Source organism: Cherax quadricarinatus, chromosome 1 (genome assembly GCF_038502225.1).
Source record: "Cherax quadricarinatus isolate ZL_2023a chromosome 1, ASM3850222v1, whole genome shotgun sequence".
Lineage (NCBI taxonomy): Eukaryota > Metazoa > Arthropoda > Malacostraca > Decapoda > Parastacidae > Cherax > Cherax quadricarinatus.
Window position 1 is genome coordinate 18,467,412 of NC_091292.1, and position 15,525 is coordinate 18,482,936.

At 36.8% G+C, this 15,525-nt stretch overlaps 1 protein-coding gene across 1 annotated transcript; it reads left to right on the top strand.

Annotated features, from left to right (window-relative positions):
- Positions 1–738: 738 nt before the first annotated feature.
- On the top strand, positions 739–15,307 carry LOC128685045 (uncharacterized). Its single transcript, XM_070085665.1, has 4 exons — positions 739–743; positions 7,879–8,014; positions 12,115–13,131; positions 13,433–15,307. Exons 1-4 carry the CDS (start codon positions 739–741, stop codon positions 14,207–14,209), a joined length of 1,935 nt encoding a protein of 644 aa, XP_069941766.1. The 3' UTR covers positions 14,210–15,307.
- Positions 15,308–15,525: the final 218 nt, after the last annotated feature.

Consider the following 15,525-nt stretch of genomic DNA (forward strand, 5'->3'; position numbering starts at 1 on the left):
AGCTTGACAGATAGACATATTTGTGTATGACAGTGAAAACAAATAAAGCCAAGGTTCCCTGCAGCAGTGCATGATCAAGTATCAAACCACTGCTTACCTTGTCAGCAGTTTTAGTGACTTGTCATAAACACCATGCTTCAAGGAGTTTCATATATATTCCAGCATGTCTAAAACATTGCTGAGACTTATAAATGCTTTGTACGTATATATTTCTAGACAATAGTAAATAACCAAGGCAGGTGAACATATTCACCTGTCAGTGTGTTTGTGAGTATTTGAGTAATATTTCAGTATGTAATATTAGTGTCAGAACGAAGATAAGCTATGAAATCACGAGAACTATTATAAATTGTAATTATCAGAACATAAAGATTACATAAATTAATATAAAACGAGAAAAAAAGGTATATCGGCAACACTTCTGCAAGCAGCAGGACTCGATGTTGCCATCAGGTGAGCATCCAGAGCCAACTTCGTGGTCTTATATCTCAGTAAGTACGAGTTCTATATTTTTCAAAACATTCGAAGCACTGACAGTGAAAACGTAGATCTATGTTTGGACAGTTTAAGGGTTAAAACACTTGAAATTTTGAAAAGTTTCCAGACATAATGGGGAGATGCGGAGTTTATGGAGAATGTAAACAAACCAGGTGGGGCACGGTGACTGTATTAGAAAGTCAGGTGAGGGGAGTCGTATAGAGAGTTTTGGTCATAACTTGAAATGTCCGTATTAGCGGAATGCCGTAAGGCAAAATGCCATAAAGTGAGGCCCTACTGCATCATTCAGGCAGTGAGACAAGGGACTGAGTTGGAGAGTAATACACACGTTCAGATTTTCAAATAACACCCCTCCCCTCCCCTCCCCATTCCTTTATCATAGCAGCTCATCCAGGAACTTGGCATCCATTAACATGATGTAACTGTGTCTCTGACAGATGTCACATCTACATGAAATAATAAGACTGCAGCAACTCACTGTACTATCTATTACTGGTTTATATATGTATGTTAAATGATCTGTTAACTTGAGTAGGCTTGAAACACTGATTTTAATGAAACTGGAGATGGTTGTATTATATATACTGGTAGTATAGAAAATCAAGATGACAAAGAATTCACCAGAGAGGTAATGAAAAATGTGTGGGGGAGAGGTTTTCTGGTACTGAAGAGATTGAAGATTTGTCAAGGAGATCAAGGAGATTGTACAAATTATATATACATAGTACAGTAAGTGCTCCAACATCATATTACTAAAATTAAGAGCAAGAATAATTCTAAGAACTACTGTATTTTATTATTGCAGTATGATACCCATAATCCACTTCCATAGTTTAGGGTAGAAAACAGTGCTGGCGAAGGTTGTCTGGAATTTATTAGAAAAGTGGAACTTTGATTAATGTTTGTAATGTTTGTCCTGGCACTGCCAGGACAGTCCTGAGATAAAGTTGCTTTATCAGAGGTTGGAAAGGATGCTGCTCACATGTACTCTTCAATTGATAATACATCACTTGACATGTCCTGCAGAGCAACTGTGATGTTGATTGTACCTCCAGGTGTGTTGGTGGTCTAAGCTGCTAGTAGAGTATCAGGTCATCCATTGTATCCATGTGTCATAATAATTATGACCCTGCTAATGTTTTTTTGCTTCTGATGGTTCTTTCCTATATTACACATCTCATTGTTGCAGGAGTGCTGAATGTGATGTTCTTTTTCTAAAAACACCCCTGAGTGTCTGCTAAAGACGATAAGTACCAGTGGCATATCAAGCAGCAGATCACTGGAGAGAGAGAGAGAATGAGGGCATTGAAAGAAGGCTCAGACCTTGTGTTATTTATACTGGAGTGATGTTTGGCTATATCCCTTTGCTGATCAGATTGCTAGTCATTGTTACTGGGAAATACAATATGATGTTAAGGTTACAACTGGTGTAAAGGAAATGTTTGTTTATCTGAATTTGATTAAAAATGAGAATTTGATAGGCATAGGTATTGCTGTTTATCCAGCTTTAGCTGTAATCAGGAAGCATGGATAGTTGTGTTTGCTGCAGATGAAGCAAAGATCTCGATGGCAAGAAAGGACCAGGTGTGCTCAGTAGCAGCTGACGTGCAAAGTAAAAGTGTCTTGCAGGATGATGATTCCTCCACTTACCTAATTGTAATGTGTCCCAACTTTGCTGCTGCTGCTTTTCGGATACCCAATTAATATACGTACACAGATATTAAAATTGCGAATTTCTGTGCTGTCGCACAAGATTTTGCTGCACTGCTCATTAATAGTTGCACTAAATGCCTGTGGTTAATGAAGTGTTATGATTCTCTTCAGTGTTGCAAGCACATCAATGTTATTTGCTCTGCAAGTTTCACATGCTTTACTGCTAAAACACAGTTTTCAATTGTCCATTACTGAGAGGAAGGGGCAGTGCTGGCTATCAGCAAAAAATAAACAGTCTGGAGTAGGTAGATGAATCCCCCCTCCTCACTTAAATATATTGTGACAGTACATGGAAAGTGTTTGTTGATATTAACTTTTGTATAAGTCGAGTCACTCTTCCCCCCCAAAATGGAAATTCAACAGCTCACTGGATTATTCAGATTTGTTTTATTACTATATATGGCTTTATTGCTAAAACATAAAAAACAGTTTTCAAAGTGTACCTGTGATAAATGAACTTCATCTTTGTGAAATTGAAGCTTTAATGTATTATCCAATATTAGTAGCATAATTCAAGATGTATTACTGCTGAAGAAGGTGGTACTGCAGTAGTAATAAAAAATGCAAGATGAAGTAAAAGTTAAGTAAGTATAGCTTATCAGGAGTGCTCCTAAACCTCGTTGAGAAAACAGCAAAATCTGCTTACTGTACTATTTGAAAATTGCCTAGAATAGGAATCTCATTTGAAGAATGAATTGACAGGTTCAGACACAATTGATTAACACATTCTAACAGACTATTTATGGAAAGTGTATCTACATGTACATATACAGTATACAGAGAATAAGACTGCAAATTATCAGAAGCATGCAAAAACTTGATAAAGGAAATAAAATGAGAGAAAAATCAGGGAAGAAAGATTGACTGAAAATGCATCAAGTAGCATACTGAAGAAGTCAAGAATATGCACAGCATATCTTTGATATACTATGCTCTACAATCATTAAAGTATGCAATTCTCTTAAGGGTTGCATTAGTGAAGGGATCTAAGTCCCTAGAATTGGAGGTGGAGTGCAGTTCCCCAGCGTTGGAATCAAACCTAATTGTCTCCTAAGCATTATGAGTCTAGCACTTCCAAATAATTAGGTGTGCAGTAATAAGAAAGAAAACTGTTCCTAAACAAGATGAAGCACAAACTCTGGATGTCAAAATTACATCTTCACCTTTAGACAGAGAGAGATAGGTAGGATCTAATTACCAAATTACTGAGAGTTACCTGCCTTTGCCCTTTTCCCCTAAAAAAAAGTTGGGGAATGGGACTGGTGGTATGATTAAAATTTAAAAATATTAAGTTAAAACTGGGTTTACATTCAGAGTACATGTCAGATAAAATACTAGTTCATATAAAAAAAATTACTGTTTTGCTAGTATACCTTCTGTTCTGTTGAATGCAAGAAACTGGCCATTTCTCTTTCAGAACTACCCTATAAACTTCTCAGAAGTTGGTAACTTGGCTAATTTTTACACAAAATTCAACAAATTCTGATTAAAGAACAGTCCAGAATTCACACTGTGGGCATTCCAACTAATAAATTTAGCAACCTTTCCTCTGCTTGTTAATCATACCCCAGGTCTCTCCTGTATAACACTTGCTCTCCATTTTTAATCCATCATCACTCAAAAATATAAAGCTTTATCCTATTTCTCAACTAATAAAATATAATCAAGAATGCCTTGTCGTGGGTTAGGCCATTCCTTCAGCAGACATGTAAAAACCCATTCAGTAGACTGAGGAGGATTGAAACCGGAACCCAACCCTTCCTCAGGAAAATCACCAAAAATTTAATATTTCCTCCATATTGAGTCCTATTTCAAGCCACATCTGGTCTGAAATTGACTAAACTTGTCTCTGTTTCACTAGAAGTCTAACATTCTGTCAGTTGATACCAAAAAATAACCAATAAAACCATGAAAACCACCTAGAACATGCCTTAAGGTCTATTTTAAACCATACACAAGATCTGAGGTTAACCATTCCCATCATGCATTGTGTGGGGCAGGTTTTTTTTTTTTTGCACTACGCACATGAACGTGCATCTATATTTGGACAGTTTAACCCTTTGAGGGTCCGTGCCGTAGATCTACGGCTAGATGTTGAGGGTCCAAACCGTAGATCTACGCCATGAGCTCAGCTCACTCTGATAAGCTGTGAGCAGTAAATTTGGGCCTAGGTATGAGAGAATACATCTATGTGGTCAGTGTGCACCATATAAAACAAATCCTGCAGCACACAGTGTATAATGAGATAAAAAAAAAACTGAGACCATAATTTTCGATTAACCCTTTCATGAAAGGGTTTCGGACGTACTAGTATGGCTTATACACAACGGTTTTTGACATACTAGTACGCCTAAATTCTAGCGCCCTCAAATCTAGTGAGAGAAAGCTGGTAGGCCTACATATGAAAGAATGGGTCTATGTGGTCAGTGTGCGCAGTATAAAAAAAAAGTCCTGCAGCACACAGTGCGTAATGAGAGAAAAAAACTTTGACCGTGTTTTTGGATTAAAACAGCGACTTTGCACTGTATTTTCATATGGTATTTATTGTTGTATTCTCGTTTTCCTGGTCTCATTTTATAGAATGGAAGACATATTACAGAAATTGAGATGATTTTGACTGGTTTTACAATGAAAAGTACCTTGAAATTGAGCTCAAAGCAGCAGAAATGTTCGATTTTTGCCGAAGTTCAAAAGTAAACAAATCATGCCAAGCGTCCAATACACGTCAACTGGTGAGTCTACTATTCTTTCACAAGTGCGCTGATATTATTTATACCATTTCTACACTAATGCAGTAGTCTGCGTAACAGTAAATCTTCTATTTTTTTGTGAGAATAAAAATTCAAAGTGGAAAGCAAAAGAATGTAAGAGGGGCGTGGGGACATGACTAATGAACAGAAGAAATGTTATTTTAGTGCCAGAAATGTCTTTCTTGTTTATTCTGGACCCTATTTGGAAATTGGCATCTTTTGAAATTTGTGTGAAATTGGCAAAATTGCTAAATTCCGACCACTGTACTGGATAGTTGAAATTGGTAAATGGGTGGTTTCTTGTACTCATTCGATAGAAAACAATGGAATGCCAGCGAAATAGTTATGATTTTTGTCGACTAGTACGCTGGAATTGGCCGAAAATAGGGCTCAAAGTGGGCAAAATCGCCGATGCATAAGCATCGTCGAGACCGCTAACTTCGCGAGAGCATAATTCCGTAAGTTTTCCATCAAATTTCTTACTTTTGGTGTTAATATGATGGGGAAAAGATTCTATCTTTTCAAAAGATTTTTTTTTGTTTTTTGTGCAACCCTGAGAACAAGTCTGGGAGAGGGCCTGGGGACCCTGAAAGGGTTAAAACAGCGACTTTGCAGTGTTTTTTCGTATGTTTTTTTATAGTTGTATTTGCGATTTCTTGGTCTCATTTGATAGAATGGAAGATGTTACAGAAATGGAGATGATTTTAATTGGTTTTAGTAATGGAAATGGGTTGAAACTGAGCTCAAAATAGCAGAATGTTAAATTTTTGCCAATGTTCAAGAGTAAACAAATGATCCCACACATTCACAAATGTGGTGATATTATTTATACAATTATTACAGTATTGCATAACGGTAAATCATCTATTTTTTGGTTGGAATAAAAATTCATTATGTGAATAAAAAATCAAAATGGAATTCATTTGTAAAGCCTGAAAACATAACTAATGAAGAGAGAAAATGTTAGTTTAGTTCCAGGAATGCCTGCATTGTTTATTCTGAACCCTATTTTGAAATTAGAATATTTTGAACTTTGCATTAAATTGGCCAAATTACCAATTTCCAATCGCTTTATTTTGTATTTGAAACAGTTGACTTGGCGATTTCTTGTGCTCAATGGATAGAATAGAAGTAATACTAGTGAAATAGCTAAGAATTTGACCGACTGGAGTAATATAATTGGCCTAAAATGGGAGTCAAAGTTGGCAAAATTGCCGATGCGTAAATATCGCTGACACATCAAAATTCGTGAGAGCATAATTTCGTCAAATTTCCATCAAATTTCGTACTTTGTTTTATTACCTTCAGAAAAAGGTTCTCTACCATTTCAAAAGAAAAAATAAAAACGTTATTTTTTGAAAATTTTTGGACACTGGTGCGCACTTTGAAATTTTGCCTCTGGACCCTGAAAGGGTTAAGAATGATTGTCCATGGTTTAGGCTGCCCCAATAATTGAAGCAGACCTACCCTTCCTCAGGAACACTGTAAAAAATCTTATACGCATTGGCAATTTCCACTGTTTCGAGGCCTGTCACAGGCCACTGCTAATAAAATTATGGAAGCCACCCTAGGAAATGTCTGTTTTAGCCCAAACACAACATTAGAGGTTAGCTGTTCCCATCATGCACTGCTTCATGTGGGATTTCTTTTATAATGAGCACACCCACAACACAGACCCATTCACATCCAGGCTAAAATTTACTGCTCACGGCACATTTGAGGGCAGTGCAATTAAGGCAAATCTATGTGACACTGGCCTCAGTGACGTAGATGTTCGTGGGAGACAGTGAAGTGGCCAAAGAGATGGGAGAGATGGAATAATATATTCTGTACCACTTTTCAAGACAGGTATAGCCTATAATTATTTTGTTTCAATTTATAATATTTAAAAATGCCCTCTGTAAAGGCTGGACTTTAATTAATTGCTGCACTAGGTTATGGGTTGAAAATGTTAGACCTGTTACAAAAATTTATGAATGTGCTTTGGCACAACCTATTAAGTAAATTAATTATATGAAACCAGGGAATTGAATAAATGATTGGAAATATTCTCTGCTCTAAATTGAGCCTGATTACCTTCCATTCTTCAAGCACTGTGTGACCTCCAACATATTTAACACTTATCACTGAATATAAGCCTTTAAATAAATGCACCTAGCACCATTAGTAACATTTAAATGAATTCTCCAAATAAACAGAGACAACTTTACAATTGACAGATGTGTGCCAATTTTTCACTATTTCTCAGAAGCTGCATAGTGTACAAAAATACAGTACAGTACTTTAAAAAAAGTTTTAAAGTCACTCAAGTAAGGAAAATATGGTATAGATATTGATGTGCTGACTTCAATGCAGATTGTGGAGATTAAACGCAATTATTTTCACCGTACATCTATGCATAAAAGCAGAGAGATTTCTAGGCATCTTTTGAAGGGACTGGAAAAGAAAGTACTTGGGTTACTCTTAAAATGGACTTGCATGACAAAAGAAAAATTTGTGAAGCCAAAATCCCATTTAAAGTGCATTTTGACATGGCCCTTAGATTATGAATGTTAAATACTGTGGTAAGAAAGAAATCAAATGCCACAAGACAACTCATAAAACTCCTTACCTCACTTTTTTTGAGGGGGGTTAGGTATATAAAAAAAAAATCAGTGGCAAAATTATTTTAGAGGTACAGCTAATATTAATTGTTTATTTATAGCTTATACAGTTTAGGGTAATTAGGATGATCAGCTCTGCCAACAACAGTTGTCACAGTTTCGTGATCTTTCATTTTCTCAACAAACTAATGACATGAAAAATCTGCTAAGTTGTAACTCTAATGTAAGAAAATTATCTCCAAAATAGTGTACTTGTACTGAAGTACTGTTCACTAAGAAATATATTGTTTTAACACCCCCTTCCCGATCTTCAGGTTTTTCCACATTACAAAAGATGATGAAGAAACGTACAGAGCAACTGGAGAAATTGCCCCACAAGTGGTTGACCAAGCTGTACGCAAGGCCTTGGTTCTTGATGTGGCACTCACTGGCACCAGACCCACCTGCAAGGTTAGTATGCCAGTAAATTATGTAGTGATTAGTCTGAAGAGATGTTGCAATGCTTGGTGGAGGGGTTTTGGTGTGTAAAAGAACAAGTAAGCAATTGAAAACAGGGAGTGGGGAAGTAGAGTCGAGTTCTTCCACTGTAAGCAGTACATGTGACTAAAATGCTAGCAGCAAAGGGTTAATAATCCTTCCTTGATTATCACCCATTCCCCAAGGTGCAGTATGAGCCCTGTTGGTTTAGTGTTCCTGTCCAATAAAATAAATTATCTTATATCAGTTAATAAGAGTGTACAATGGTACCTTGAGTTACAGACTTAATTCATTCCAGAAGGCTGTTTGAGTGCCGTTACCAAACGAATTTGCTCCTAAAAGGAATACATAGTGTAAATTAGATTAGTCCGTTTCAGACCCTAAAAAATACACTTGCAAAAGCACTTACAAAAATACACTTGCATAATTGTTCGAGTTGGGAGCTGTTCAAAACTCGAGGTACCACTGTATTTTTACGGTTGAGTTGTTTGAATGTGTCTGGGTGTAGTACAGAGAAATGATTGTTAATGTGAATGTTCTGGCACTAAGCAAAATTAAATTAAAGGGTGGGAGAGTTTTAAATGAGGTTAAATAAACAGTATTTGAGAGAACAAGAATTAAAGGAGTAACAGTAATATTAAATCATAACTGTAGAAAGAAAAGCGAGGGTATAAGTTATTAAATTCAAGAATTATGTGGATTAGACTAAAAGTGAAATGAAAAGTGCATTATTTGAAGTGTATATGCACCTGAGGAGAGGGGAGTGCTGAGGAGAAAGAAGTATTGAAAGGTGTTGAACAAATGTTTAGGGAGTCTTGAACCAAGTTAGAGAGTAATGTGGTGATTCAAATGCTAAAGTGGTAAAAACTTGAAGATGGCATAGTTGGTTACCTTGGTAAAAGTGTCAGGGGTAAATGATAATGGGAACCTCTAACTGAATTATGTATAGAAGCTTCTATGGTACTATGTAATACTTGACATTATTTTAAGAAAGTGGATATGATACAGTATAATGTGCAATGACAGCAGTATGTTAGGCCTATGTATTGGCATATGAAAGGTTCTAGAGGAGCACCATATGTCGGATCCTTATTTAGTGGTAGCTGTAGTAAGAGTAAGCAGTAGATGGGGTACAAGGAGAATGGCATGAATGGGTAAAAGATAATTGAAAGTGAAGGAACTAGAGGAAGGTATTAGGAGAAAGGTGTGCTAGATGGAGTACAGGTAATAACGAGGTTGAAGATGTATGTGGTAGATTTAAAAAAGCAGTGCTAGAGTTCATGTGCATAGTGGGAAGGTACAGTTGGGAAGAGGGATGAGTGGTGGAATGATACGGTAAGTAGTGGTAAGGTAGAAAAAGTTAGCATATGAGAGGTTATTACAGTGTTATGATATACAAAATGTAGAGTATGCGGAGAGAAAAAACAGTGAATGCAAAAGGAAAGCAAATGAAAGAAATTACCAATAAATTTTGCTGAAAATAAGAAATGGTTTTGGATGGAGATTAATAAACTGAGCAAGCCTGGGTAGCAAATGAATTGAGCAGTTAATATAAAAGGGAAGATGTTAGAATTGGAAGGAGCTGGAATGTTGGAGGGGATATTTTGAAGAACTGTTTAATGTTGAAAAGAGGCACTGGATCCATGCATTGGACATTGAGAAATAATATCTTAACAGGAGTAAGGGAGAGCCAGATATAAGTGTGAGGGAAGTGCATGAGGCAGAGGTTAGAATGAGGGTGTAAAGCAGCTGGGACAGATGGGTTTAACACATGTTAATAGCAAGTGTGGATATAGTTTTGGAATGATTGATGCATTTGTTCAATATGTGCATGGAAGAAGCAAGGGTACTTAAGGATTGGCAGTGAGCAAGCATAGTGCTTGTATATAAGGGGGAAAGGGAACAAACCTTCTTGGACATCAAACAGATTTGTGTAGCCTTCTTGGATATCAGACAGGCTTGTGTAGTCTTCTTGAACATCAAACAGGGTTGTGTGAGCATGTCAGATATTAATGGAGGTAAGTGGTTTTTATGATTTAACATGCTGTTGGGGTAACCAAGGTAACAGGAAGGACTTTAAGGGAAAACTGGTTAGCTAGGCCTAGTCCTGTAAGTGGAAGGTACAGTGCTTTCACTCTGAAGGAGGGGTAAGTGTATTTGTTTGAGGGTCATCTGAACTGTGATTTCAGTATGCTTCTGAAAGACAGCAACTAAATGATAATGGTGAAAGTGTTTTTTACCACACTGGCCATCTCAATGGTAGATGGCTATTGTATTAAAAAAAAAAAACTTTGAGTATACTGGGTGAAGTGTATGGTATAATTACTACTGAAGGAGTTATGGATAAGAGAGAAAGTAAAATTGAAGAGAAAAAAGGTATTTGAGAAGGGCAAGGAATGTGTAGACCAAGTATTTACATTAAAGCATATAAGTGAACTATAATTAGATAAAGATAAGGAACTGTTTGTTGCATTAACCCTTTCAGTGCTGTGACCTCTGCTTGCAAACTTGCTCCCAGGGTTGAAGAATTTAAAAAAAAAAAGTTATGAAATGATAGAGAATCTTTTTGGAAGGTAAAGAAACCAATAGTACGAAATTTGATGGGAGACCTACAGAATTATGCTCTCACGAAGTTAGCAGTCACGCTAATATTTACACTTTGGCAATTTCACCCACTTTACTCTATTTTTGGCCAATTCCATTGTTCCAGTTGACCAAACTCATAGCTATTTCACTAGTATTCCTTCTATTCTATCGAATGAGTACAAGAAACTGCCCATTTACCCATTTCAACTACCCAGTAAAGTTACCAGAAATTCGTAATTTGGCCAATTTCACACAAAATTCAACAATTGCCAGTTTGAAAATAGGGCCCAGAATAAACAATGTAGACATCCCTGGCAATACATAAACATTTCATCTGCTCCCTAGTCACATTTCCAGGAACCTCTTATATTACCCTTGCTTTTCATTTTGAATTTTTATTCATACACACACACAAAAAAATTACTTTTATGCAGACTGCTGCATTATTGTAATAATTGTATAAATAATGTCAGTGCATTCCTAAATGCCAGTTGGATGCGTATTGGACAAGTGACGTCATTTGTGTAATCTAGAATATTGGCAAAAATTGAGCATTTCTGCTACTTTGAGCTCAATTTCAAGCTACTTTTAGTACTGAAACTAATCATAATCATTTCTATTTCTGCAGTATATCTTCCATTTTATCAAGTGGGACCAAGAAACTTAGAATACAACCATACAAAAATACACCGCAAAGTTCCTGTTTTAAACCAAAAACAGTCGCAGTTTTTTCCTCATTATGCACCACATGCTGCAGGATTTTTTTTTTTATATGATGCACACTTACTGCATAGACCCATTCTCTCATATCTAGACCCAGGTTTACCTCTCACAGCTTATCTGAGTGAGCTGAGCTCATGGCATCACACTACTGGACCAACACTGGTTTTAAAGCCGTGATACAACGGGACTGACACTGAAAGGGTTAGTGGGTTAAGAAAAAGGCATATGATAGGGTGGATAGGGGAGCAGTGCAGCATAAGTTACAAATCTATGGTTTAGGGAGTAGGTTATTACAAGCTGGAAAGAGTTTTTATGCAGATAGTGAAGTTCAGGTTAGGATATGTATGGGAGAGGGGGACTGTTTTCCCAGTAAAGGTGACCTTAGACAGGAAGGTGTGATGTTATCATGGTTAGCATGTTTATAGAGTGGGTTGTAAAACTAGTGAATATAAATGTTGAGAGAGGCATGGGATTAAAAGATAATGAATCTGATACAGAGTTGGAGTTATCACAAAAATCCATGAAATATTCACACTACTTACCTCTTCTGTCTTACTCTCACATGCCTGCAGGATATTAGTAGTTACCACTCACCTCTCAGCCTTTCTTCAGGGATTCAGTACACCACCATCCATCCACACAAGCTTTATAGAATTTCATTCACCCTATTCACTATTATTTTAGGGGCTTGGTAAAACATGTTGCTTATATACCATTAGCAGTATAAATTATAAAATTTTATTCAATTATATTCCTCTTTTCAGGAATTCTTGAAAGGAATATGTAATATGCAGAATTGCCGCTTTCGACATCTGAGTCAACGTGAATATGAAGATGAAGTCTTTCATGCTTTACAAGATGAATTGGAGATGGTTTTGGGGCCTCCAGAGAGACGGCAATCACCTCCCTCCCGAACAGTCTTCAGTTCCCTGAGCAGTTACCTTGACCCACCCAAGTATAGCACACCACCAGTAGGTGATTACCGTGATGATTTACTGATGTCTGATGACTTGCGCACCACTCTTTTGTCTCGTTCTGATTATGAACCAGGAGCCAAGAGGCCCAGGTATTTTGATGAACCATTATTCTCAGCAAGAGACGATTATGGGGATAACCCAAGGAGGTGGGATGACAGAATGGATTATGACAGAGATAGACTTGACCGAGGCATACTTGATCGTGACAGACTTGACAGAGACAGACTTGATTTAAATTTAACTGAAACAGAGAGGATGATGCAAGAATTGTATAATCTGAGAAATGATAATTTAGATCTCAGGAGGAATTTAGAACAAAAGATTGGTGACCTTAGAGAGGAACTCAACACTGTCATGCAAGAAAATGTAGGCCTTAGACATGAGAATACAAAACTCCGAGCTGCTGCTAATGAAGATGCCTTAACACACAAAGCAGCCATAGAAAAGCTTACTCTGGCAAATAGTAATTTATCTCAAGAAAGTAGAAAGACTCAAGAAGCTGTTCGTCGACTGGAGCATGAGAACAATGAGATAAGGAAAGCTTTGGATGTTAAACAAAAAACTAATAATGCTCAGTTGGAGAAGAAATTAGATGCCTTAGAAAAGGAAAATATCCAAGTTCGAGATTCACTGAATAAAGTTAATGCTACCTTGAAAAAGACTCAAGAAGACAAAGGAAAACTGGAAACAGAGCTGGAAGAATTGAAGATAAAGTCACGTAACCAACCAGCTACAGCGAGGAAAGATGGACACCAAAATAGCAATCCTGGCTATAATCAGAGAAATGACTACTCCAGAGACTCGGTAAGAAATTTTTTATTTATTGTGTAATGAATGCTTTTGAATAGACATTAGGTGCTTCAAACTTGAAAATAAGAAAATGTATTGGCATAACAGTTACTGGTTATTTATGTTTGTAATGAAAATTATTGAAAACAGTATTTCAATAGTAGTTGTCAGGGATGGGTATAAATAAGATTATTATTTATTTTGAGACTCGTTAAAATGTGAAATAAGTTTACAGCTTGTAATCCTAATCTTTTACATGAATAAAAACCATTGCATTACTGGTTCACATGTTTTTATTTAATCTTTATTTCAACAGGTGGCCAAAGGTCGACCACAGACAGGACCTACAGATACCTTTCATGATGACAGGAGAGAACAGGATGTGCGAGGAAGTGGAAATGCTCGGGGTTCAGATAGGTATGGCTCAGATAAATGGGTATCAGAAACTAAGGTCCAATACAACCAGGGTTATTCTACAAGGGGATCGGACACTCGGGGAGCAGATGCACAAGGACCAAATGTATGGTCCGATGCAGACCGCTCTCGTAATTGGCCAGCTGGAGGTCCAGCACAAACTTGGGGAACGTCTCTCAAAAACCAAACCCCCTCTGCTCCACTATCAGATAGTGGCCCTTCCAGATCTCAGGGTCTTCTAGGAGAATATAAGCCCGTTGACGACCGTATGAGATCTCAGACTTCTTCCCTTCAACGTGGAACTGCTTATCCACCAACTCTAGTACCCCCTCCATTATCAAACATGCCAGACTATAGTGATCAGTCTCTCTCACAGGGACCTTCACGAGGTTTTAAAGATCCACTTGCAACAGGGGGCCAGTATTCAGCTCAGGGCACTTCCCAATATTCAACTCAAAACACTCCCCAGTATTCTACTCAGAACACTTCACGCTTTGAAGGACGAGATTATGGCCTGTCAGGATACGACAGTGAAAATAGGAACCAGTACGGGAGTGCATCGCGACCTCTGTCTACCAGTTCACATTGGCAGGTTGGAGGGGGAGCTGATAATGGAGAGACTGGAAGAGGAATGGGACAGACATGGAACCGTAGAGGGAAGCCAATGTCCAATTACTAATCAGAAAATCACCGAGTGCTGAATTTACCTTGTAAATATTCACTTAGGATTAAATTCTTAACCAAATTTCAAGTTAAATATTGACGTATACCAAGAGTCACAAAAAATGATTTGGTATATTACATTGAAGTTTTATTGTACTGTACATGCAAGATTGGTGCATGATTGAAAAAGCTTTGACTAGCTAATTTTATGCTAAAAACTTACCACTGACCAAGCATCTTTGTTGTAAATGTTGTACTGATGCTAATTTGAACTCTGTGGACACAGCCTACATCAGCCTATCTGTCAGCACAAACTTTGTTTAATGAAATGCCCTACCCCCTTTCACTTCCCCATGCTTTTTAATTAAAACAAATTATGTAATTTATGACAGCTAGTTTTGCACTTTGTTCAATTAATAGGTTTATTTTTACTTTTTTACTTTTTCATATGAAGCGCTCCCTGCATATAATTGGTGCTAATTTTAAAAAACTGAATCATCATTGGCTAATGGAGTTGCGTTCAAATCCTGTGCTCCCATTAGCTCAAAGAGCTGAGCTAAATGCCTACTTGATGTCTCGTAGAATTTTCTGCTCCAAAGATGCGTGAGCTATTTAGGTCAAGAATGTCATTATTTTTAATGCAAATTTACTTTAAATATTGGCACCACTAGACAAGGAGGAACAAACGAAACAACTAAAAAGAATACATTTTCGAAATGAATGTGTTACCAGTTCAGGTGGTGCTTGCTTAGTTAATGCAGGGAGCACCTCGTATTGTCAACAGTTAACTTGATTGTCATTTTATTAATTGCAGCTGGCAGAATATAAAATGCCTTGCACATAGATAATAAATTTACATTTTCTGTGGTCTGTTGTGCACTGATGTAGCACATTAATCTAGTTTAAAGTATATGCCCTAGAGAGCTTGCTATTATAATTTTAATTTGAAATATTCATGCAGTCCCTTTCTTTTATATAGAGGTAAGGGCAACATAAAGGTGTAGCAATCCATGAAATGTTAATTTTTTATTCATTTAGAAGTATAATAATAAATCAAGTATGTTACTGTGCAGTTAAATAAAATTAGCACTTTCAGTTGATTTAACAAAAATGATTTAAGTGTTTTTTTTTTTTTGGTTTTGTAGTTTTAATTAAGTAGAAAATTATAGTTTAGAAGCGCTACAGCTTTAGTTCATCTCGTATTCACATTTTCAGTATACATGTATTTTCCTCCACTTGCCTAGAACTTGAAAGAAATCTAAAAATAATTTCATATGTATCAATACTCTAATTTTGTATAGCTGGAAGATTAAAAGTCATTGGCTTCATAAA